Here is a 26,606-nt window from a genome sequence, read left to right on the forward strand (position 1 = left end):
TCTATAAAGATTTGAGGAAATTTCTCATATCCAGTATCTCCAAGTATTGACATACGCCCTGCTGCTTGTGTTCTCTTGAGAAGCTGAATGCGACTGGGAAGGGAGATGACAAGCCCCGGGCCCAGGCTCTCCTTGAACGGTGAGAAAGCCTCACAAGCATTTGCTTTTCTTTGCCCACTCCTAACTCTGGTTCCAAAGAGGTCATTCTGGGTGCTCTGGACTGCTCCTGAGAGAGGAGCCAAAGACAGATGCCAGCTTCCTCCTATCTGCCAGCCCTGGATGCAAAAAAAACTTCACTTCACACAGGCAAAATCCCCCCCCATTTAATTTTAGCAGAAACATTGTAAACATTTTAAAAGTTTTTACTTATTAATCATTTTGTACTTCATATGCATCAATAGTTTCATTTTATATATTTCATAAGATTCTCAAAATGTTCAAACGAATTCCTGGCAAGTGGAATGAGAAATCAAAATGAATAAATAAAGATTTGGCAAACCACTTCTGAAAGATTGCCAGCTCTGAGCAGAGTCTTTGGTTCCTTCATGGTTGTTCTTAACCTTTTCCCCTCTGCCTCCATTTCCCCTGCCTTCCCCTCTTCCCTTTACCCCTTTCTTTTTTCTTCTCTTCCCCCTCTCCTCCCCTCCTTACTGTTCCCTACCTCACACCCTCCTATTCTCTTCTTATTCTTCATTTCCTTTCCCTTCCCATGACTAAAACTGGAAAGGTTTATGAAGCTCACAGTTGAAGGTCCATCATGGCTGGAAGTCAAGGAAGCAGGGGTGAGAAGCAGCTGATCACATCCCACTGGCTATCAGAAAGGAGCAGTAACTGCTTCCATTCTGCTGCTTGCCCTCTTTTCCCATTGACACAGCCCAGGGAATGGTCCAGCCCACAGTTACAATGGATCTTTTCACATCAGCTAGTCTAATGAAGACGATCCCCTACAGCTGAGACCGATTCCCCAGCTAGCTCTCCGTTCTGTCAGATGGACAACACTAACCGTCACAGCTGACCTTTCCACTTTCTTCTCGTAGGAACCACTCTTGTGCTGATGTTCTTGGAGCTGAGGATTTCCCCACTATGGATCCCCGGAGGAGCATTTGTTCACTTTCGTGTGAAAAACCTCCTCTGACCTCGTGGGGGGCTTCAGCCTCCTCAGGTCTCGGTGGCCAGATGTTAATAGGTGTCTTCTCTTCCTGTCCTGCCCTTTAGCTTCCAGACGTAAAGAAAGAAAGAGAGAAAGGAAGAAAAGAGAGAAGGAAGCCAACGAAATCTTTCACATTGTGATATATTACTTTTACAACTCAAAATTGTTTTTAATGAAGACAGAGAAAAGAGGGACTTTTATAGAGTGAGAAAGCTGGGCTTTCAGATTCCTTGGATGATACATTTAAGGTTTTCATTTGATTTATTTCCACGCCCCTCTCCTCTTCCATAAATTGGGGATGGCAATCAAAACATCTAGAATTTAGAATTTGGGAGTTCTTGGGTTTTTAAAATACCAAGAAAATAATACAAACCTAGAGCAGGTGAAATGAATCAGGTGGTAAAAGCATTTGCTGTGCAAGCCAAGCAACCCTAGTTCAATCACAACACACTGCTTAAAGGTGGACGGAGAGGACCAGCCCCACAAAGTCATCCTCTGAATTCTACACATGGACAACTACAGTTAGAAAGGAAACTTGGGAATAAAAATTTTTTTCAATTTTTTTTTCTTAAAAGTTTTGGCCTGGTTTCTGACTTTCCTCTTGCAGAATGTGTAGCCCCCAAAGGTATACTGAAGCGATAATGAGTTGTGTCGCAAGCAGCAAAACAAAGGGGCTGAGTACTTAAGGTTGGGAGTCGGCCAGCTGAGGGTGCAGTGCAATCCCCATCAAAATACCAACACAATTCTTCACAGACCTGGAAAGAGTCTTACTTCTTTAATGAAGCTGCACAGACAATGCCCAATGTCTTTGTTGAGATAGCTCATTCTGATTCCTCCTTTGCTTGTGGTCACAGGCCTCTCTTGCTTTAGCAGCATGCCTATGGCAGGGCTCTGAACCTGGCCTTCTAATGTCACTGTGCCATCTGCTTTGTGTTGTGCCATTTCCCCGGGTCATAACCAGCGAGTAAAGCTTAAGTTTTTGCTTGACAGGTAACCTATTCCTCTTCTTCCAAGTCTTTGAAAAACTGTCTCGTTTTACTCTAAAAAAAGTACGTTTATTTGCCTCAATAATTCTGAAACAGAATAGAGTGTCTCTGAGCTTGCCTTAGCAACTTTAATGTTTCCCATTAAAATCTCTGATGGAACACAAACACACACAGGAGAGATCTAGTGTAATTGTGTTTCATGTGCTTAGATTTTAATTTGTAATATAGGCAATGAGGAGTAGAGACCTCACATATCCTATAAAGTGTCTTTTTCCATAGCATTCACTCCTTGAGATCTATGACTCTTTTAAATCTGTGACTTTTTTGGAAAATTGTGTGCTGGAAGGATACCTCCTTCAGGCTAGCATCTTCCACCAAAATGGTGTTTGGAATTTTAAAATAACTAAGGGTAAAGGATACTGAGTTTGTCCCTGGAGTGTCCATTGGACCTAAGAATTTCAGAGGGGTTTGTGGGGGGAAGGCTGGGGCTGGAGGAGGGAAGAGAGGGGGAAATCAGTTGTTGGTATGTAAAATGAATAAAAAAAATTATTAATTAAAAAAAGAATTTCAGCTGTGTGCAATGGTCAAGGACCATATATGTTCATGTCTGCTTTCCCCATGCCAGACAAACTGTGGATACGCTGGACACAAACATCTCTTGAAAGTAATCAAATGAGTGAAGATCAGACAAACCTGCTCACCCCTTTTCGTGATTGTTTAGTTAATGTTTCTATTGCTACAACAAAACACCATGATCAAAAAAGCAAGTGGGGAGGAAAGGCTTTATTTGGCTTACACTTCCAAATCCTAGCCTGTCATTGGAGGAAGTCAGAACGGAATTCAAGCGGGACTGGAACCTGGAAGCAGGAGCTGATGCAGAGGCCGTAGAGGGAAGCTGCTTACCGGCTTTCTCAGCCAACTTTCTTGTAGAACCTACAACCACCAGCCCAGGGATGACCCTACCTACCATGGGCTGGGCCCTCCCTCAGTGATCACTGAGAAAATGCTTTACAGCTGGACCTCATGAAGGCATCTCCTCAGCTGAGGCCCCTTCCTCTCTGATGACTCTAGCTTGTGTCAAGTTGACACACAACCAGCCAGAACAGTGAGGAAGTAGAAATCATTTGTAAGAATTTGGGAGTGAGTCCAGGCTGTCCTTCTAAACATATAGACAAGATATTAATTTTTGTTGAACATGAGTTCCTTTTTCTATTAGAATTATAGTAAAGATTCAAGGATCCTTTCCATCTAGTTATTTGTCTTCAGTTACATGCTGAAGGTTAAGTACATGAAAGTCTTATGCATATCATGTTTTCATGAAGAAAGCCTGCCAAGTTCTTTTTTTTTGTTTTTTGTTTTTTTTGGCTGGGGGGAGGGTTTCAAGACAGGGTTTCTCCATGTAGTTTTGGTGCCTGTCCTGGGTCTTGCTCTGTTGACCAAGCTGGTCTTGAACTCACAGAGATCCGCCTGGCTCTGTATCCCGAGTGCTAGGATTAAAGGCGTGCACCACTGCCACCCACCGCCCACCAAATTCTTAATTAGTTATCTCTACCATACAGCATTGAGAGCTAAACTAAGGGAACATGGTAATTTCTGAGACATTTTAGAGGTGGAGAAAGCATTTGCGAAATACCTGCTGAATGGTCAAAGGTGATAAGTAAGAACAGTAGCATATATTATTCACAGACCACTTACTGCACCTTGTACTATGTTAAGAGTTCTGTCATTTCATTTTTAAAATTACATTAAGAGTAAGAAAAATTTATGCCTCAAGATTACAATTAAGTATGTGCATAATTATTGCTTAGTAGGCATCATATAAGAACTCAAGTTGAAGTCTGCAAGACAATGGGTTCCAAGCTTTTAAACTCCCGTGCTTCTCACAAAATAATTACAGTGTAAGCCACAGACACAGATTCAGACATTCATGCCCAATAAAACCACACATAGAACTTTTAATTTTTATTTATATTTCTTAGCTCAAGAATTACACACTAGCCAACATTATTATATATTTACATGCGGAAACTGGCTGCAATAAGTTGAAATTCATGAAAATAATTCTTATGTGCTATTCATTGATAATCTTCCTTTGATTTTTACTACTGCATGTATCCCAGAGATTTTAGAAGTCCTGTTTTTAGAAAGACGTGAAAACGGATGCAATGTATCCCGCTAGTGCTTTGCATTGTCTAGCTGTTGGGGAGTGAACATGAAGTGTGTGTTCAGAAAGGCTACAAGGTCATTGTAAGGCTGATAATCACTACATTGTGAAGAAACTAGAACATCACTCCTTAGGAAAGGACAGTTCAGAACTATGCAGGAACAATTCCGTAACAGAACTATTTAAACACCCGCGCAAAGAAAAATTGTAAGTGGCATGGAATTTAAATTATAGGCAACTTTGTTTGCGTGAATTGTGTTTAAAATAAACGTGGTTGGATTCTTAATCATTGAACCAAAATATAAAATGAGAAAGAATACAAGCTGATGGAAATGTTGACTTGATTCAAATGGTGCAATGACAGAGGTGTGGCATCAGATGTAAGGTGGAGTGACCGGGAATGGCATTTTGCCTTAGAACTCAAAGTAATTCTTTTTCATTGTTTTGGATGTTTATCACAAAAAGTACTTCTTAAATCAAATTAGAAATTGATGTCAAAATCTTGCACATATCTAGAGAAATGTTCTCATTGAATTTCCAAAAACTAAAGCTATTAAAGGGTACAATTTTTTTCCAACTTAAAAATAACAAACACACAAACAAACAATAATTTGTTTAGGGCAGTATCTGAATTTACCCTCTATTGACTCCTTACTATATTTTAAAACCATCTTCCTACTGCATTTGGAAAAAAATATTTAAACTTTGGTGTAAAGCAGTGTCTTTTTTCCCCATTTCCTTTTTTTCTTTCCTTTTGAAAAATAATTCTGGAGTCTTTGGTTGAAAGGAATAATACTATCTAAAGACAGAATGCTACTATACATTAAAAAAACTCATCTAGCATGCACTGTATGTAACAAATTTCTGGAGCTGGCATGAATAAACATTTTTTTGTTTTCTGCAGTACGGCTACAAACCTCTAGTTTTGGGGAAAAGCTATCATTGGCAAACTTTGGCTTTTTTTTTTTTACTCTAGCTTAGAAAAACGACTAAGTTAACCCGAACCACTTTTCCTTTTCTCCAGTTGCCATTTCCAAAGCATCTCTTGGTTGTTAATATACACCAAAACAATGCTACATTTCCCACTGAGAGTGAGAAAATAGGAGTGAAAAGAAGGGAGTGGAAGACAGGTGTGTGTGTGTGTGTGTGTGTGTGTGTGTGTGTGTGTGTGTGTGTGTATGTGTGCATACTCATACCTCTATGTGAGAGACAGCAATGGAAATCCTTCTGTCTGGGATTCCCAAATCATTTATGCAAAAGGGTGTTTAAATTACTCTGCTGGGGCACTCCAGTAAACATACTCAGTAAAAAAAAAATAGATAAAATTAAGACAAAAACCCTAAACAGTATCTATTGACTATTAATTTACAGCATCTTTAATTATATACATATTGTAACACATCAATGTAAGCCATAAACAGAATTAGTACATTGCCTTACCATAAAATACAAATTAGAAGTTAAAAATATTTAGGAAATCTGTTTAAATATTTACACACACTCAGTGAAAGTCATGGTTGCTTACATAACAGACTCTGTACACTTGGCAAAATGGCGTGATTGCTACAGTTGTAATTTTCCCTGACCAACATGGTGAGGGTTGGTTTCTTTTTTTTTTTTTTTTTCTTTTTTCTCCTCCCAGGAGGATTTTTTTTTTCCATTTTCTTATTTTTTTTTTAATTTTAAATCACCAATGAACAACGTTATCTGTGTCCTTAGAAAGGGAGCAAATGGACATTTGACAAGCAATGCGGACACTAGTTAACACCTGCTGTTCTGAGGTACAGTACTAGTGGGGTGTCCAGCTGGGAGATGTTCTTAGGAACTGTAGGCATTGATTTGCTGAGAGAGATGTTCAGTACCCTGTGTTACTTATGTCAGAATGGTGACTATTGGTTGCCAAATTAGAAGAAAAAAAAATACTCATATACAGACTCAATGAAGGGAGCAACTCATTAGCTTATTCCTTTTGTTTCTGACATATGAATGCATACATATGCATGTGTGTTTACACGGATCTCTATATACACATATACACATGTAGATACGCTATAAGACCTGTCTACGTTGATGTTTTCAGTTTTTGTTTTTTAGCATGAAATTAGCCATAAGACTGAAACACAGTGACCTACAGAAAATAGAAGTGGTCATAGTTGCCAATTTAAAGCAGGTCTTGCTTAAAATAACCATGATTCATTTCTCCATTAACTATTCCACTGCACTTTTGTGATGTCTTGTGCTTTTGTAAGCTGACAGATCATTTCTGTGTGGTCCTAATGCTAGAATGTAGAGTCTTTTGGTTTAAAAAAAAAAACAATCATTATTGTTATCGTTGTTATTATTTTACTTAGCACTGCTCTTGTTGAAATGAAGAGACAGAAGGACTAGATGACACTGCTTGAGTCCTATCCCCTGTTGTTAAATTGCAGTAGAAATAATTGTAACATTCCTATGCAAACACATGGGTATGTTGCATGAGATTTCAGTTCAGAAGTGCATTTCATACCTACAAGCAGTCATGTACAATATATATATATACAGATTGAGATCAGAGATTTCTTTTAGACTGTGCATTTGAGAGTCGGAATTTGCCTATTAATTTCTCAGAGATGAAAAAAACACCTTAATTGCTGGCTATCTGGTTATTGTATAATCAAAAGAAAAAACTATACATATGTATAAACTGATTGTAATACCATTTTAAGATTGCCAAAACACACCTTGGTGGTCCTTTAGTTTAATTACTGGGTAGCAAACTAATTGGTTTTCCCAGATTCATCAGACCTAGCACCCTTTCCTGCATTTCTAATTCAACTAAATATGTAGCTTAAAAATAAATTCTACATGGATCACTATTCCTGGACAGGATGAATCAGTGTTTTCTTTCTACATGGTTATTGAATGCCAGCATATGGTTTCACTCTAGAACATTGGTTCCAAGGTTCCATCTTCTCTCTGCATTAGTTAAATGCAGAGATGTGTTTCCTCGTCATATGCATGTGAGGCCCATGCTGTGAGGCCCATGCTGTGAGGCTGCTTCCCTCCATTTTGATCTAAATAGTTTGCTTGACTTCCCTGGACATCTAAGATTTTGTTGTAATCACAAATGACAATATCTAGGATTCTTTATGGCTTTTATGGAAATTGCAAATGGGAGCCTAGATTTAGGCTCTGAATTGTCTTTAGAAAAATCTTCTCAGAATGGCGTGTCACAGGTGTGCCCCTGAGTTTATTGTTATGCTTCTTTCATGTTATTTTCGATTCGAACTTCACCCCTTGGTGACAAGGGATAGGCACTTTTATTACTGTGATCCGCAGAAATGATTGAGTAGGAGAAAGCATGGAGAAACTTGAAGGATCTCTACTCTGAGCACATGCAGAGATTCTCTGTCAGATCTGTGGTCCAGTAATTTAGTGGTGTTCAGGTACATAACCAAAACACAGGAGCCAGACTTCCCAGCATTGACTGAAACCAACCCAAACCAACCCAAACCAACCCAACCCAAACCAAACCAAACCAAACCAAACCAAACCAAACCAAACCAAACCAAACCAAACCAAACCAAACCAAACCAAACCACCCTACTATCCCAACTTTGTGAAAATGTAGAAAATGAGTGATAAATTATTTTTCCCTTTTTCTTGTTTCTCTCTAATTGTTGGAATGGAAATGCACAATAACGCTTAACATCCCAAGTTTCTGAATCATGAGGGGAAGAAAATGGGTACTTTACCTGCAGAATGATACTAGCCTTGACTCCTACGCACTTACTGGGGACCTTACTCTGAGGACAGAATTATTTTTGGATTATTTTAAAAGTAGAAATAGCAGGCATCCTCTGAGGAAATGGTCAATCAGAGCCAAACTTATAGAAAACTTAGTAATTCAGTATTTTCTGTAGGTGAAAGCCAGATAGGAGACCCCTATTGACAAAAAAAATAATGTATCAGCCTGTTCTCTTTTCTGTCCAGTATATGAATGTGTAAGCCCAATATAGAAAGATGCAGAATGATATAATTGGAAAGGTAGAATAAAAACAACACATCTCACCATCCTGCTTGTCAGCTGTCTATACTTCTGCAGCGTCAACCGAGAGCTCAACACTTACCATGACTTTGTTGCAATCTCATTGTCCACTAGTTCTTATGATTTGCTTGACTAAGTAGGTTGCAATATATACAATGTAAGCACCCTTTAAATCACCAGACCCAACTGACACACAGATTCCCTTTGCACATACACCTGCCTTGGAAAATACAAAGACGGAGTTTATGGCACCTAAAAAAACCCCAGCTCCTGCAGTCTCTGAAATACCTTGCTGTGTCTGACTCCTAAGTGTAAAAAGAGAATTTTGAAAGCAAGAAAAGCTAAAGATGATGATTAATCATTTAGAGCAAAGAAAAAGTTCTCTTTTTGAAATACCATATTCAATTCAGAAATAAACTGATGGGGAGACGATGTAGGGGCAGCTGACACTGAGAAAAATGACCTGCTTGTCTGTGCTCTGTGTTTGACTATTAGAATGATTCTCAATCTAACCTATCAGCCGGGCGGTGGTGGCGCACGCCTTTAATCCCAGCACTCGGGAGGCAGAGCCAGGCGGATCGCTGTGAGTTCGAGGCCAACCTGGGCTACCAAGTGAGTTCCAGGAAAGGCGCAAAGCTACACAGAGAAACCCTGTCTCGAAAAAACAAAAAAAAAAAAAAAAAAAAAAAAAATCAATCTAACCTATCAAGATACTTTTAATTCTCTTCACTAGCTATTTGATAGCTACCTGTTGATGAGATAAACGATTAAAAAGTACCTTCCTTACATTTGCTAAGCTTATGCTTATGAGGTTAGCAAAGCCATCCCTCTCATTCTACTCTTTTATGATCAGCACTGTGTGCAGACCCAATGCCATGTGCCACAGATTAAGGGCTGCACTGGCTTGTCTTGCTTTCTCTTAACAAGTCATTTCTGGATTTTTAACCCTGCCTGATCCATGCTATTAACTTATATTTTAACCACCTCGGAAATAGTTTTCTGGCAAAACATACATCTTTGCTGCTATGCATGTTCTCCTCTGAAGTCTTCCTCTGTCTCAATGCCAAATTGAAAGACGTTGCTGCTGGTTCTTTGTAGGCAAGCGAACAGAGCAGATAAATTGGTTTCCTGAGTTTCTTCTTTGAAGCTTTGCCCCACCTCCCTACTTTGATTGTTCTCCAAATACATGTGAGTCTATTAGACCCTTGTGAATCACCTGTCCATGACACCATTATCATCTGGCACAGACCTCACTGACCATATTGATGTAACATGTTTCCATTATTGCAGATAATGCTTCATAAGCACAGTGCTGTCCCAACAGCATGCCATTCTTAGGAACAATGATGGAGAGCGAAATGATCATGTCTCAGAGAATTGACTGCCAATGCTATTCAGCTTTCTAACATCTTCTAGAATCTAGATAATAACCCTCTGAGTAGGCTGTGCACTAAACTCATAAAGTGGAATACTTCACACTCAATCTTTCCAGCATGTGTATGTATCACTTGCTCTGTAACTGGAAAACCACAAGGACCTTAGTGTATTCATTCATTACTTAGTAGAAGCAACCCAAATGGTATGAAATGGACCACAGGATAGGCCAGCAACTAAGGTATTTTAAGATCACTTTTGTCCTGGATTGATGTGTTTTCCAAGTCCTACATCAGGCTGTACAACAGTTTGAGGAGTAATCTAGTCCTTGCGTCCCCATGGGAGGTTGTAGTTTAGTTCACGTAATAAAGCCAATAGACAATGTTGAAGAAGGAAAACACCACTGGGAAGAAAATGCGGGACCACCGATCTATGGCATTCACGTCAGTCAAGTCAGGGATGGTGATTTTCAGTTGAGAGGCACGTCTCCTCAGGCGACTCTTCTTTTGTGCCACATGTCGCTCCAGAGCATTGCGGCCAAAACTATGCCTAGGCAATCCGGCTTTCCGATATTGGATGCTGGAGGCATCATAGGCAAGCATTGTGCTCCTGGGGTCTCCAAGTCCCATTACTGCTTCTGATGTGGCCATCTCATTTTTTATCTCGAGAGTGCTAAGTAAGATGTTCTCATGGGGGTCCATCTGCAAGGAGGAAGAATCAGAAAAGGTATATCTGAAACCATAAGCCTTTGTTGATGCTTGCACTACAAGGAATTATTACAAGGTACTAGATACTTAAAGATGTGTCTATCATAGTGACAAAGAGAGCTAGTTTTGCTATTGTAATGCTTGACTTTTAATTGCAGCTCTGCAACTATGAGCTATTTGAGTTTCAGTTTTCCCATTTATTAGATAGTATAGATTCAACCCCAGAGGATTCCTATAATGCAATTTTTATAACAGATTAGCTAGCACTCGTTTCATAATTTCTACTTACCTCATGCAGAGAAATAGAAGGTAAGAGACATCCCTTTACATAATTTATAGTATTGATATGAACAAATGCAGAATCAACTTTATTATGTATAGCATAATAGTAGGGAATTAGCTGCACAATTATATTCATATATTTATGTAAATTATGTATTTACTGAGTATATTTATTTTTAGAATCAATTATATCAATTGTCATTTTTTTCCTTCCTTTCTGGTAGTGTTGTGGAACTGCACCTGGAGCCTTCACCATCATAGGTAAGTGTCCTACCACTGAGCCACATGCCCATCACCATTTTTTTAATTATATGATAAGAACAAGTAAATTGAATTTTCTGTGCAATGAGAAGTAAAACATTTTTGTATGTCTTACAAGAATCCAACATATACAATTTCTCTGAGGCATTGGTTATACAAGTTGGGCTTTCTACTTTGTTTCATCGGCCCTTACTACAATATAAACTAGACATGATGGGTCACTGAATATAGTTGATGCATTGACCCACTCAGAAAAAAAAATATTTTAAAAGAAAATTATTCAGTGGAGCAAGATTTTGTAACCTGAAAATTTCCCCTGGATTCAGTTCCCAGCACACACATGGACGTTTACTAGTCCCGGGGGATTCATTGCCTTCTCCTGGCTTCTGTGGGCACTGCATACACGTGTTACACATATATAACATACAGGCAGAACACTTGCACACATATAATTAAAAACAAAAAGAAATCTTTAAAAATACAAAACTATTCTATTGCAGTGTTATTGACATGTAAATTACAATGCTATGTATAAAGTAAAGCTTAATAAAAATAACAAGTAAATGAAATAAGGAAAATGTGGCTAATGAAAGGCACCGATGACATACAGAGTCAGGAGATGTGACCAATTAGTGACATTATATATTAGTGTGAACATGGATGTTGCAGAAAGCAAAATGTTACAAGTATGACATATTAGTAATTAGCTTTTTTATGTAATTTGAGGGTCCTATACTTTAATTTCAAAGCAAAGATCATTTGAGAGATAGATGCTTTAAAATACAAAACATGCAGGAGCATAATAGCTGATCAATTATTGCTCCCCTATTCAAAATTCTTTATGTTTGTTGATGGTATAATTTTACTTTTTTGGGTAGACTAACCAAAAGTACTATTAGAATTAACTTGGGAAGTTTAAAAGATGTGAAAGTGCAAATAAATATATGATGAATGAGCATTGCCACAGCAGTCTTTGTGACCATTGGTTAGTTCCCTTGGCATAAAGAAGGAAAGGGCCATTGAAATGCTTTTGCTATGTTCCATTCTAGCAACTGTTGCAACTAAATACCTGTTGCCCAAGTAGAGGCATTCACCAAAACTTCCCCACCCCAAACACATGGTAACTAAGCAGAACTATAATTCAAAGCTTGCTCTTCTAAGAATTCAAATTTGCACGTGGGAGGATAGGGCTTTTTACCACTCCCTGCAGCTCCAACAATGAGTCTACTTTCTGTTATTTGTATTTGCTGTCCTTATATCCATAAGGGAAATAACTTTTAGCATGCAATTTTTTCAATGATTTCCAGAGCTTTCCTCATCCCAACACCAGGATGTTTGCTTTATTAGAGAGTGTTACTGTAGTAAGAGAGATTACAAATCAATGCTAGATTTGGCTGTTAATTTTGTAAAACAATAGTAACAACCACAATAAAAGCTTTGGCAACTATCAAAAGTAAACTTTTCTAAGTTTTAAACAAATTATCCTTGGACAATTGATTTAACGTCAATCAGTTTCTATCTTATTATGTATGGAATTCAAGAGTTGGATTAGATGATCTCTGGAGGCTTATTATTATTTGTTTTTCACTTACAAATTCAAGAGATAGTTTCTGTGTGATTAGCAGAGTGAGTTTTATAGACTATAGATACAGTACTGAGGAAGACCACAGTGGTGTAGAGTCCTCAGCGCAAGGACCTTCAGCAGATACAACACTGGGTGCACGTTACATTGTATTTTTACATTTGTTATTTTTGACATTAGAAAGTTACACATTCCTTTATCTGTATTGAGAGGTGAGATAGGATTTGGGGAAACTGACTGAAAAGAAATAGGTAGACACTAAAGCACTATCCAAGCTGATTGTCATGACGTGATAATTGTAGTGAAAGGCATACAAGTTCCAGGAACATAGAAAATAACAACAAGAATAAATAACCCAAGAAGCACTCCAAAATTGATAACTGTTCTCATAAAGGCAAAATCACCATTCACTAGATGATCAAATCTGATCTTCTAGAATAGACTCAGATGATAACCTTTCTCCAGGTAAAGCCAATCACCTCTGTCTTATTGGAGATCCTGACAGGCTGAAGCAGGAGTTAGTTGTGGAGATGGATGAGGTGTATGGAGCACCTGTACAGACAAATGACGAGTTGCTACTCTTTGGTAGCGGTCTCCTCATTAGAATACTTTGTTGTTGTTTTTCAAGACAGGGTTTCTCTGTGTAGCCCTGGCTATGCTGGAACTCGCTCTGTAGACCAGGGTAGCCTCAAACTCAGAGATCTGCCTGCCTCTGCGTATTGAGTGCTGGGATTAAAGGTACGTACCTAGCTCAAGAATACGTGAGTCTTAAAATATGATTGCTCTTCTAGACTCAATTACCTGAGCAATAATAGGAAAGAATAAATTTATCTAAAACACTATTTTTTCCCCAGAAGATTCTTACCTAGGACCATAGAAATACAAAGTAGGGAGGAATAAGAAGTAACCATCTTCATTTATAATTTACATCTCAATTAACAGACAGGAAGGAGACTCAGGCCAGTTGTAGTTTACTGTGATATGCCTAGTAAAGTCCAGAGACATTGCTCTGGTTTTCCCAGCCAGTCCTTTTTTTTTTTTTTTTTTTTTTTTAGTTTATTTTAATTTATTTTGCAATACAATTCAGTTCTACATATCGGTCACGGATTCCCTTGTTCTCCCCCCTCCCGTCCCCCTCACCTTCCCCCCAACGCCCCCCCCCCCATTCCCATCTCCTCCAGGGCAAAGCCTTCCCCACAGACTGAGGTCAACCTGGTAGACTCAGTCCAGGTAGGTCTAGTCCCCTCCTCCCAGGCCAAGCCAAACAATCCTGCATAGGCCCCAGGTTTCAAACAGCCAACTCATGCAATGAGCACAAGATCTGGTCCCACTGCCTGGATGCCTCCCAAACAGATCAAGCCAATCAACTGTCTCACCCATTCGGAGGGCCTGATCCAGTGTGGACCCCTCAGCCATTGGTTCATAGTTCATGTGTTTCCATTCATTTGGCTATTTGTCCCTGTGCTTTATCCAACCTTGGTCTCAACAATTCTCGCTCATATAAACCCTCCTCATTCTCGTTGATTGGACTCCCAGAGATCCACCCAGGGCCTCCAGCCAGTCCTTTGAAGGACCATTTTTTCTTCTTCATCTGTTCCCGTTTTGTACAAAGCTGTCTACATTTAGCAATTATCTTCACTTTTCTCTTAAAAGTAGTTGAATTCCTCGCTGAAAAGCACTCCTCAGTGCCCATTTGTCCCACTCTTGGGATCACCAAGAAGGAGAGTGCTCTTCAGGTCTGCATGGGGGCTAAATCAGCACCTGGAATCCATTCTCTATTCTGTCTTAAGGCAGGCTGTTGTACAGTGTCCTGCTTCTGACACTATTGGGACAATCCAAGCTGGTCCAGGTGCTACCTTTGAGACTAAATCTGAACCTCTCTGATTTCAGCTTTATTGTCAACTGGGGTAAAGTAGTAACATCAGCCTTCTGGGATTGTTCGAGAGGACTGAACTGCTCTTTGTTAAAAAAAAAAAAAAAACAACCATAGCTAAGTTTATTAAAAACTCAATACAGCTGAGTACCCCAGAGTCTCTTACTCTCTGCATGCCTTCACTGTAAATGGAATATCTATAGGTTCTAGATCCCAGAGACAATGGATGCCTGTAGTGAAAATATTTGCCAGACATGACGTGACTATTGCCATGACATGAACTCATAGCAGCTGTGACTGCCTACACAAGAGCTCTACAAGATCACACCAGCCAAAACCAGCATGGATAAGAGAAGGGCTCATGAAGTTCCATCCCTGGTTGAGGACCTATTGGCTGTTGATGGCTGCTGACAGAAGGAGAGAGTTTTCTTCAGAGATGTGGCCTATAAAAGGCTATGTGGGCTCTGGTAGATGTTCCTATACCCATACATATGCAGGTAGCACTAAGTGGAATTAGTAGGTTTTAAAAAAAAAAGCATATGAAATTGAAAACAAACATGGTAGGGGAATAAGAGAGAAACTGAGTGCAGAGGGAATGGTAGTAGATTTAACTACAATTCATTATATGTGTGTATGAAATTACCAAACAATATATATCTTGATAGTTACTCAGTGAATATATAGGTTTGATCTGTAGCTGCCACTGAAAAATGCCACAGAAGCTAACCTCCAAAATCATTACTTTAAAATTAATTTTCTTTAAAATTCTGAGAGCAAGACTTAGTAACTAGTAAATACTACATGTTTAATTATAAAAATGATTTTATTAAATATAATATGTCTAGACTGCATTACATTTGGAAACAATTCAGTCTAGACTTATTTAATAATGAGATGAGCAGAAGCTTGCATTTCATTTCTTGGCTGGCTGACAGACATTACTACATAACCATGTATGCCCTTTCGTTTTAATCTACCTAGAATCTCCTGAGAGGACAGTCTTATGAAAGAATTTTTTCTAGAACAAATTTGCCTATGGGCATGTCTGTGGGGGATTGTCTTGATTGTTATAGGAGACCCAGCACCATCCCCTAGACAAAGGATCCTGAACAGTGTTAAGTGAGGAGAAAGTAGCCAGACATGGTGGTGCATGCCTTTAATCCAAGCACTCTTGGGAGGCAGAGGCAGGCAGATATCTATGAGTTTGAGGCCAGCCTGGTCTACAGAGCAAGTCCCAGGACAGCCAGGGCTAAAGAGAAACCTTGTCTTGAAAAACAAAAAAACCAAAACAACAAAGAGAAAGAAAGAGGGGGAAGGGATAGGAGAAAGCAAGCTGAGTACAAGCAAGCAAACAAGCAAGCAAGCAAGGAGTCATGCCAATCATTCTCTGTGCTTGACGTGGATATGATGTAATAGCTGTTCAAGTTCCTGCCTTGACTTCCCTCGAGTGCTAAACTGTAATTTGGAATTATAAACTGAGATAACACCTTTCTCTCAGAAGTTTCTTTGGGTCAGGATATTTTATCACCACAACAGAAATGAAAGTAGGCCACCATATGTACAGAACCAGCAGCATCCTCCTGATGATGAGAAAAATAGTAGCTAGAGACCAAGGCCAAAGAAAAACAATGTCAGTGGTACAGTAGCAGAGAGTAGGGACGGATGACCTGGCTTGGCTTTCCCTGATATGTCAGTTTCACTGAAATACTGATTACAGTAAATTATACTTATCTTCTACATATTTGTCATTCTATCAGACAATACTTCTTGAGGGTACAAAAAGGCCTTTGCAACTCACTGTTGTATCTTCAAGCATCCTGCATTGCTGTCTGCACAAAGCAGATGTTCAATAAAGAGCAGTTGAATGAAATTAATGTTGTGATATTATGGAACCTACTTCACTTCTTTGCAAGTCATCAGTAAGTTGGAGTCAACTATTTCACATCATCCTAAGGATCAGAACATCACAGGAGCACCTCTGGAACTCCCTCTTTGCCCTAAAGTGTCTTTCTCTAGGTGCACGTCTCTTTCTAAAACAGAAAAAAAACTATACTCCCATGGTCTCCAGTGTCACTTCCAGGACAGAGTCTTCATTCTCACACAGAGAAGTACACTTGGCAACTAACAGCTTGAAGTTTGCTTTAAGCATTTTATTTACAGACCCCTTTCAGTTATCCCATAATCCCACAGTTGGAAAATAGTGAAGAGGCAGCAGAGCAGGAATTAGATTTAGATCTGTTCCACTTTTCCCTGCTGAAGCATGGTACAACTCTACGTCAATATGGCCGTCATCTGGAGGCTTGTACAATTCTCCATAGGAAGTTTTGGATAAGAGTGTTAGAATAAAATGTGTTACTACTAAAGGTAAGAGCTTGGGTATACTTGTGTTAACTCCAACACTTTCAGGTGAGAAGAGAAGGCATCTGTGTTCTGGTCGCCTATCATGTCCAGTCTACTCATTCTAATTTCTGTTTGGAAATGTACCATGCACATCTCTATTCTCTGTTTCTGTGTCCCTGGTGCAAGTGTACTTGAACACGTGGCTTCCCGATGTTGTGGTAGGCTGAGTAATGGACATATGACCTTTATATATTCAACCATTGCCAGTGAATTTACACCTAGGAGCAGGTGGACCTGAGTCTGTAGATATTGTTGAGATATTTAAAGTGTAAGAGGCATTCATGGTCTATAAAGTAGCTCGCACAGACAAAGAGTCTATGATGTGATATCACCATGCCTTTGGATGGTGGCATGCCTGATGCTAAGAAAGACTACCCTTCTCCACCCTTCCTTCATCTTTCCCTTTCTTCCTCTATCTTCTGTTTTTCCTTTACTTCCTCTCTAGTTTCCTTTCTGCCTCTCTCACTGTCTTTACCCTTCTATCTCATTGTTCCCTTAAGTAAGTATGAATTGGGTTTTATGTTATCGCAGACTCAAAGAATACTAAGTTATGATTCATCTCATTTAATCATCTCAAGAAATCCATAGTACAGGCAAAGCAGGAAAGGAATTAGAGACATTCTTATGTCATAAGAGTTCCTCATAATTCAAATCACATAAGAGTTCCTTACAATTCAAATCCAGTAGAGGAGTATAATCTTTGCATGAAAAACAGTATTGAGTTTTAGTATTTGGACTGGAATCAAAAGAGCCCAGGACCTGCAATGATTTGAGGGCCAGCCTGTTATATTGGTGGCGCTGTTTCCTTGTATGTATTATTCTTTCTCACTCAAAGGGTGTAAATCATGTAAGGAACCGACTTACTGGGTCATAGCTGAATATAATAGAGGAGACTGATAGGCTTTTTTACACCTTTAAAGTGGTAAAGGGATAAAACTTGAGACACATTACATCTAAGTTTATTTTAATTCTCCATTGTTTGTATAGAAGCAAAATTAACAATAAATATTTTCTTGGAAAAATCACTTTGACATATGGATTTTAAATTCAATAGTGATTATCTTTTGTTTCATGTGAAGATGTCTGTTGTTTTAAGATGATGCTTGCAATGAAATTTTTAGAAAAAGATTCATAAGGTACTTTAGAATAGGCATTTTTCCCTTTGAGAGGGTAGGGAACAGAAGACTAGGAAAGATGAAGACAGTTACTAAAAGTTTTACTATTCGTAAGTCATATAAGAGTATAACATTGCTGGACTGTGGGTCTAAATGCATTATGTCAATGCTACTTTCAGCCTGTCTTAAATCTATAAGGGAAACCTGACTCAGGTGGTGTTATAGAGGGTGAGAGGCTGTGTCTCTGGTTCCCAAGCTCAAGTGTGCATCAGAATCCCTGGAGGCCTTGTTAAAACAGATCTTTGGCTTCCACTCTTAGGACACCTGAATCAGCAAATTTGGAATGCATTTCAATAATCTGCATTTCTAATAAGTTCCCAGGTGACACTGGACTTCTGGTCTAGGGTCTATACTTAGAAAATGAGTCCATTGGACAATAGCTGAAGGACACAATGTGACTTCAAATAAAGAAGCAGCAGGGCTCAGAAAAATGTTGAAAAGTCAAGGTTCTGGCCAGAGGCTACCACTGAGCTGTAGAGTAGCTTTCATAGAAAACATCATATTAAAAGTTTTATACAATTATCACTTCTATGGAACTTGGCAGAAACTCTATGAAAGAGAGATCATCAATATCCCCATCTTAAATAGGAGAAGCTAAAGAAGAATGGCTAGAGATATGTCTAGGTGTATGCTTAGTACATAAATAGATGGTATGTAATCTGGGCCAAGACCCGCTCCTAGTTACACAACTGTAGGTCCTGAATTTTGTCGCAGAATGCCTTCTCTGCATACTACACTTAGGTGACAATTTTTTGAAAATTCAAAGGTACTGCCATTGTCATGTCGAGTTGCCTAATTTTAAAAATATTTTTTTTTCACTCTAAACTTCTCTGATTGACCCTCTTCACAAAAGCAGTGAAGAGACAGGAAACACTACTCATCTAATCAGCTTTATGCTGAGGATATGAATAGGATACCATTTTCCTTTAACTAATCATAAGAGCCATGCAACAATCTCCATTGCCCTGGAAAACATACCAACTTGGTATGAAATCATTCTCTCCTGGTATTTCTACTTATTCGAATAGCCACGAGTGTTTTGTTGATAGCAGTTCAAACAAGATGGAGGGAAGCAAAAACAAACAAAGGGAAAGGGAGGAGGGGGAGAGATGGGTGAGTAAAGCTGCACACTTGCAGGTTAGCTGTCTTTGCAGGGAGCCTTGTTGCTGGATTTGCAAGGTACTCTTATTCCAGGCTCGGGTTCTTATTCACCTGTCCATTTCTAAAAGAGCACTTGGTTTGGAGAGGTTTTACGAAATTACCATTATCAATCCAATCTGCTGTTTCCCATTCAGCACCACTCCTTGTACATTAAGATGCACCTGGAGTTGCATTTATCAATCAAGAACCAAGAGCTGGATTTTGAGAGGCAGACAAAAGACTCCTGCAAGGGTCCTCTGAGGATGAAGACAGCTTGCACAGCATTGATTTTGCAGTCTTCCTGGCTGCAGAGGCACCTCTGCTGATGTGTCTTACTTTACAGACTGACCCAGGGAACGCTGGCTCTGACACCAGCAAATTAACCCAGGACATTTGGAATACAGCCTTGTTTTGCCTTCTTATTGTCACCATGCCAACAATTTTTGAGAAAGGAAACAGGGCTGGCTCAGGAATTCTATTTTGCTGTTTTTTTTAAAAAATAATACATTAAACTCTGAAAAGTGTGCCTTAGTTTTATAAAATAATCAGTTAGCTCCAAGTTTGGCTTCAGATTCACTGCTTCTTTGTCTCTGTCCTTTCTATGATTGACATATCATCTACAGGGACACCCTATGTCTAAGGTCATATACAGAAAAAAAATCACATCTCTCACTAGCAGAGTAGCTTATCTGAGAAGGGGAAATAGGGGCTATTTTAAAAATTCAGTTCACCACTGACATTATCCACCAAATGAGAAATTGCAAATAAAATAAAAACAAGTTCTAACTATGCAATTTCCCATCGCTCTGACTACTATGAGTAGGAGATCTTGTTGTATCTTCCATGAAATGGCGCTGTGACTTATGAGACTTAAAATGCATGGGAAGGCAATGAACCATTAAGCACCTGGGATATCCCAAGCACTCTTTCTGGAGGGGGAATCTTCTCTCAAAACACCGAGCATGCACTCAGTACTCTGTGAAGTGAAGGACGTTCAGTGGATCAGACCATGTGATGGAGATTCTAAGAGTGCAAACAAAGGCCAACACTCTTGACTCTTCAAGTCAGCGAACCAAAGTGAGTGGCGAAACAGCAGTCAAAGTTGGGCATTTAGAATTAGGGACTGTTATGACTCAGGAGAATACTTCAGAATACCCAGGTAGCTTTGGTTTCACTGTTTTTATGGACATCCTCCCTTCATTCCTTCCTCTTCCCTTCTTTGGCTTCTTTCCTCTCCTTCTCTGCCTATCTTCCTTTATTTATTTATTTTTTCAATTAACCGGCATACAGTTACTGTGCAAACTGCACATGTTATCCAGAAAGCATAAGTGGGCTAGGGGAAATATTGAACCCTAAGTTCAATATTTTTTTTTCCCTAAGCTTGCCATACCAGTGTGTCTTCAAGACAGAAAAAAATGAGAATATCTGTGCTGGTGATTATAGCTCCCTAACGCCATCGAAAAAAAAGTTGCCATAATTATGTTCTTAAATAAAACAAACAAACAAACAAACCAAAAGCCACAGCATGCTAAATTGAATCTCTGGCAGAATTAGGTAAGTCTGGAAGCTTTATCTAAGCTAGGCTATGGAGACCTATGGCATGGAATCAGCCACGTACTGAGAGAGAAAAACTGCACAACCTTACTCATTTGTGGAGTCAATAGCACTCTGTGACACACACCACCATCAACAAAAGATGTCATTTTTAACAAAAACCAGGATGAATATAAGATCTGTTTTCTTTTTATTAAGTTGGCCAGTACTACCATTGTTCTAGAACCGCTCTTTGCATCAGAAATGAGTTTATGAGCACTTCAGGCATAATCACATGTTTAAAACCTTTTCTCATCTTTATAAATAATTAGTAGAGAATGTACTGTATTAATTATTTTCAGTATAGACTGAAAAAGGAGTATGAAGTAGACTTCAGCATCTTTGAAACATGGTGACAATTAGTACAGTTCTGATAATTCCTATTTTTTAACAGGACATGGGTATACATCTTGAAGTTTCCTTAGGAAACTGCTTTTACGTTAGAGCATCATCATCAGTCAGTGCAATCATTTCTTATGGATCAGCCTGTGTGGTCCTAATGTCATCATCAGGTGAAAAGTTTCTGTTCCTCTCACAAAAGATTCCATCAGGCCAGCAGACAAAACAAATGAGCTGGGGGATGGGTTGTTGTGAGGGATAAGGATCTTCTCCCAGGAAATGGAAGCAGAACAGATTAGATTAAGTTTCTTCTCTTCAAAGTTCTTTGGTGACAGACCTCATAATACTTTCAATTAGTACAGATTCAGCACTGCCAACCCCCTGATAGGCATGGCTTCTATTGAATTAACACCCTCACCCTTTAGATCCTTCTCCTAGAGTTCCTGCCCTTTGCAAAATTGACAAGAACTCTGGCCTGTACAATGACAGCAGATTCCAATTCTGACTTTCTCTCCTCCTCCTGTTCCTCCTCCTCCTCCTCCTCCTCCCCCACATCCTCCTGCTCCTCCTCCCCCTCCTCCTCCCCCTCCTCCTCCCCCTCCTCCTTCTCTTCCTTTTTCTAATTCTGTCTTGCTTTCTCCTCCTCCCTCTCCTCCTCTACATCCTTCTCCTCTGCCCCACCTTCCTCCTTTATGTTGCTCTTCAACACTATGATTCACTTCTTGGTCTCAGGACTCCCTATCATCTGCTAGGGCTTCCTGAAATTATAGAAAGGGGTCATGATGCCCAACCCCTTAATACATTTTAGCCAGAAAAATCTAGGTGAACTAGGGAAGCCTTTGCTAGCTCTGTCTACTGGGTTCAAATCTGTTTGGTAAGCTTCCCAAATCTGTGTATCCCTCAAGAGAGGAGGAGGTGTGGAAGGTCTGTGGCTTGATGCTTTGGATCCACTATGCTGACGGCTACAGCAGGTACCAATGAGCATTCAAAATAAAACTAACTTGAATCTCAGGCAATGTTGTACTAAATCATGGATCACTCATTTAAATCTGGCTTATGAGGGTTACCAAGCAAATCTGAAGCAGATATGATGTCGAATATGGAAAAGTGAATTAGACTAAAAGATAACCTACCTCAGTTATATCTAAATAAAGTATTCTCAGAATGACTTGGTGGTCAAAATTACAGCTAAGTGTTGGGTGCACAGGGAATGGCGTAAAGTTCCTTTTAGATATAATTTATACAAATTTCTCTTATAGCTGCATTTAATTTATAATTAGCAACTAACTTTTTTCAACTAATGTGTGAAATGATATTAGGAATTGGAGATAAGAAAAATCTCATCTTAAACTTCATGTGGGGGAACATACTCTTAATTCCAGCACTTGGAAGACTAAGAGGTTGTAGGATCTCATGCAAGTTCTGGACAGCCTGAGCTAGATATATATAGCATTTCCTTCCCTCATTGTGTAGGGCATTGCAGAAGCAAATCCTGTAGGACCCCTCCCCCTAGAAATTCTTAAGTAATTTTCTTGATTTTTGGTAGCTTCAAGACCTTATCAATCCTTTCATTCTCACAGAAACTCATATCTTCTGAAGCATGATATCATGCTCTACATAAAAAATGACATATTAGTTATAGATGGGTGGCTGGTGTTTCTGTAGAACATTTGGATTGAGATAGAAGGGTAGATGTTAAAGTTGAAAGGGAGGAGAACACATTCAAATTGCTATAGTCCATATTATTAAAGTGCAATCAGCAAAGAACCCTCTGAATCAATCTTTTTTTGCAGGTTGGTCAAATTCTTTCTTGGTACCTCTTCTTGATTTAGTAAAGTGTATATTAAATTTGAAAGTAAGATGTCATCTTCGTTGTACAGTGGGGAAAAGCAATAGGGATCAGTTTGAAAATTTCTAGAGAAAGGAAAATAGAAACTACATATTAACCACCATCAATTCTTGCAATCACAAGAGGTTTCAATTATCACAGATCCCCATGGGGTAGGGAATGGAGTATACTTTTACAATGAACTTTCCTGGGTTCAAAACCATTTTCTCTGGGTAGAGTGATATTACTCCTGACTGACCTTAAATTTCTAAGCTCAAGAGCTCTTCCTGCTTCCCAGCTTGTGGAGGAGCCGGGAATACAGATTTGAAGCATTGCATCATTTAAAGACCAGATTTAGGCAAGTTTCTAGGAAGTGGATGTGAGAATTTATATATCTAAACAAAATTCTTCACGGAAGAATGGGATGAAAGCTTCTCCCGGTTCAGTTTTCATTTGTTGTACTGACACAAGCCCCAAGCTAGAATCAGGAAATTGATCTAATCTTTCCATTAACTGGTTCATCTACCCCAAAGCATCATGGGTGGTAAATTCCTAAGGATTCTTACCTATCCTGTATAGCTTGTAATTCACAACTTCTCAATTTAAATGACATAAATAAGACCACAGAAGAAACTTGCTTTTTGTTTCTTTCCCAAGGCTAGAAATATTCTAATCAATGATTTTTTTAGTGTACAGAAGTAAGGAAGGCAAAAAATAACATGCTACACCAGAAAAGGAGGTATGTTTCTTCTGGGATACACACATCATGTCAAGTATGGTAATGGGGTACATCAGTAAGAGGGATAAACAGTGTCTCCAGCCATGTACCCATCCCTCTCATAATCTTCAATCTACAGTGATGAGTAATAAGTTCATTGGGTCAAATTTCAAGTTTATTTAAAGGTCATAATTATCTTCAAGTCTGTGGTTTAAATCAAACCAGGTCATTGAGGGAGGAGCTTGTGATTGTTTTTTTGCACTTGGGTTTTGAAACTGGTCATAATAGATATTGTCTCATAAGTAAGTGAGGATGAGTTTGGACATAGAAATCTACCTACTGCTTCCTTTCCATGTTAACAGGGAAACTGTAACCCACTTCTAGCTTTTATTCAAAAGCAAAGAGTCCAAAGTTTGGTTCCTGTCACTTTCAGTCAGGGCACATATATTTTACTCTGTCTTGTATTTTTAAAATTTATTATTTATTTATTTCGTGTGTGTGTGTGTGTGTGTGTGTGTGTGTGTGTGTGTGTGTGTGTGTGTGTGTGTGTAGCATACCGGTAGGGTCAGAAGACAACTTATAGGTGTTGACTCCTAAGCTCCCAGCAAATGTAATTACTCAACCAAGATTGGCAGAACACCAAGCTGCACCAACATTCTAGCCTATGCCAGGGAGGGTCTCATGAAGCTTCTCTTCTAGCTGAGGACCTATTAGCAAGAACTACATTGCAGCTGAGACAGGAGCAGATGTCATTTTTCTTCAGTGGTGTGGCCACTGCTAAGTTCCTCATGTTCCAGTAAATAACCCCAGATGAATGCTCATACAAACATCCCTAATTAGATTGTTAGGAAGAAGAAGTTGAAGGGGAATGGGAGTGGGAAGAGAGAGTAGTGAGGGTGAATAAAATCAAAATATATTATGCACATACATGTAATTCTTAAAGAATAAATAAAAATATTAAATAAAAAACAAAGTTCAAGTTCATTAGGGCAGAAACAGGACTACTATGTTTAGGAGTGTGAACATTTGATGCTCAGGCTAAAATCAGGCTGTGTAAAGGCAGGCTCATCACACTATAATCCTAGGTTTATTTAACCTCTTTGAGGTTACTCAGTTGTCAAATAATATAATATTATCCTACTGGATTAAATGAGATGACTCAAATACCTTCAAATATTACGAACTCAATGAATATTAAACCTTATCATGCAGAAGTCAGGAGTCGCACTCATGTGTTAATCAAGGAAGTTTTTTGTTTGTTTGTTTGTTTGTTTGTTTTTTCTGGTAAAACAGCTCCCAGTGTCCAACATCGGTGGAATTGTAGAGGCACAGAGATGCAGTAGCACCTCCATCACTTCTCACAAAACAAATGCATCAGTCCAGGAGTGTTTCTCCTTGTGTTGACCCTCTGTCAGGGAGCTGCTTCTAGGCACGAAGCTGTGGGAATTTTCTAGTTCTAATATACTAGGAAGTGTCTAAAGTTAAAACCTCAGTGTTTGCAGGGAGCAAAAAGACTGTCAATCATTTGTCTTCCTGGTGCTTGATTTGGGGACCTGATTTGCTTCTTTATCCTCATAATGGCAAGAAAGAACTAGAACCATTCCATCTCATTATCTGCCAACAAGATCAGTCTAAGTTTTGGAAGGCTCAGCCTTCACTCATCAACAAAATTAAATTTTCAGACTAGTTCTTATTCCATTTATATATGGAAAATAAATATCTCTTCTTGCAAATGAAATGCTTCAATAAAGACAGCTTCATTATGATGATAATGATAATATGCAATTCACATTCTGTGCGTGCTCTTTGTATAGTCACATTTAAAATTTGAGTAGAGACAAGAACATTTATGTAGTTAACTAAATTTGCAGATATGAGCTGTAGAGACAGCTTTGAATTCTTGCTCATCTACCAATTTGCTGTATGATCTTGGCTTACTTCCACAGCTCTACTGAACCTCAGTTTCCTAATTGTTAAAATACAGGAATGAAAAAAAGTAACAGAATTCATAAGCCACAAAAGCAGAAGTAGGATTGTTAAGGGAGGCAGGGAACCATTCGATGGGAGTAGAGGGTGGGAAAGGAAGTGGGGAAGGAGTACCAACAAGACTGAAGCATCTATGAATGCATCATAATGAACCCCATTGCTTTGTATGCTAACTTCAGGAGAACTAATACATATAAAATGAAGGAGTGTTATTTTGAAGTTATTTTAGGATGGATTTATAGCATTTATGGTCCCCCAAAGGCCCACGTGTTAAAAGGCTTAGAATGAAGCCTGTGGTGCTTCTGGGAGGCAATGGAATGGTTAGGAAGTGGGCATACTAGGCGGTCATTGTGGGCATGCTCATGAAGGGGATATTGATACCTTAGTGCCTTTTATTTTTATTTTTTTACCTATTCTTAATTTTTAAAAATCCTGACTATGCCAAGTCACTTTTAGCAAGATGTGGATAGGCTCCTACTGGCAATGAGAGGGATGAGGTGTGGAGTAAAACCTCCAAAACTGTAAGACAAATAAATCTTTGTCCTTCCAAGTTGATTTGTTTCAGATTATACTTTCCAGCAACTGAGAGCTAACTCGGTAGATCACGCAGCATGTCTGGCATGTGATTAGGCAATAACCCCATTGGTCAAATAAGAAAATGTCACCATTTCTAAGGTGCTGGTAATTTGCAAAGTCTACAGCTCATAGAAATGGTACACATTTACAGGCTCGTTTAGGCAGACAACACCATTTTTTGTGTTTTCTCTCTAGTGTTTTAGTTTGCAGACAAATCTACACTTGTACTGTGATAGAGTAGCAGTGACTTCCTGTCCCAAGTGTGAGCCTGATGACTTTAAGTCAGCCTCCTTTCTCCTCTCTTTCTCCTTAGCAGTGATTGGTGCTGCAATGGAAAAGATGAAACATCTTAAAACAAGGAGGATTGCTTCTTAGTGGGCTCCTGCATACACAGAAAATGCCCATCTCTCCCTTTGGTCAAGGAAGAGGAATCAGGACATCTTTT

At 39.1% G+C, this 26,606-nt stretch overlaps 1 protein-coding gene across 3 annotated transcripts in view; it reads right to left on the reverse strand.

The window, feature by feature from the left end:
- Nucleotides 1-4,085: 4,085 nt before the first annotated feature.
- Gabrb2 (gamma-aminobutyric acid type A receptor subunit beta2) overlaps nt 4,086-26,606 on the reverse strand; it is a 218,304-nt gene continuing 195,783 nt past the window's right edge. For all 3 annotated transcript variants that reach the window (XM_052758473.1, XM_052758475.1, XM_052758474.1), the window contains one exon: nt 4,086-10,402. In XM_052758473.1, coding sequence (XP_052614433.1) covers nt 10,055-10,402 — 348 coding nt within the window. In that variant the 3' untranslated portion in view covers nt 4,086-10,054. The remainder of the gene's footprint in view (nt 10,403-26,606) is intronic.

The sequence above is a fragment of the Peromyscus californicus genome, unplaced genomic scaffold (assembly GCF_007827085.1).
Source record: "Peromyscus californicus insignis strain IS unplaced genomic scaffold, ASM782708v3 Scaffold_3__1_contigs__length_106647218, whole genome shotgun sequence".
NCBI lineage: Eukaryota > Metazoa > Chordata > Mammalia > Rodentia > Cricetidae > Peromyscus > Peromyscus californicus.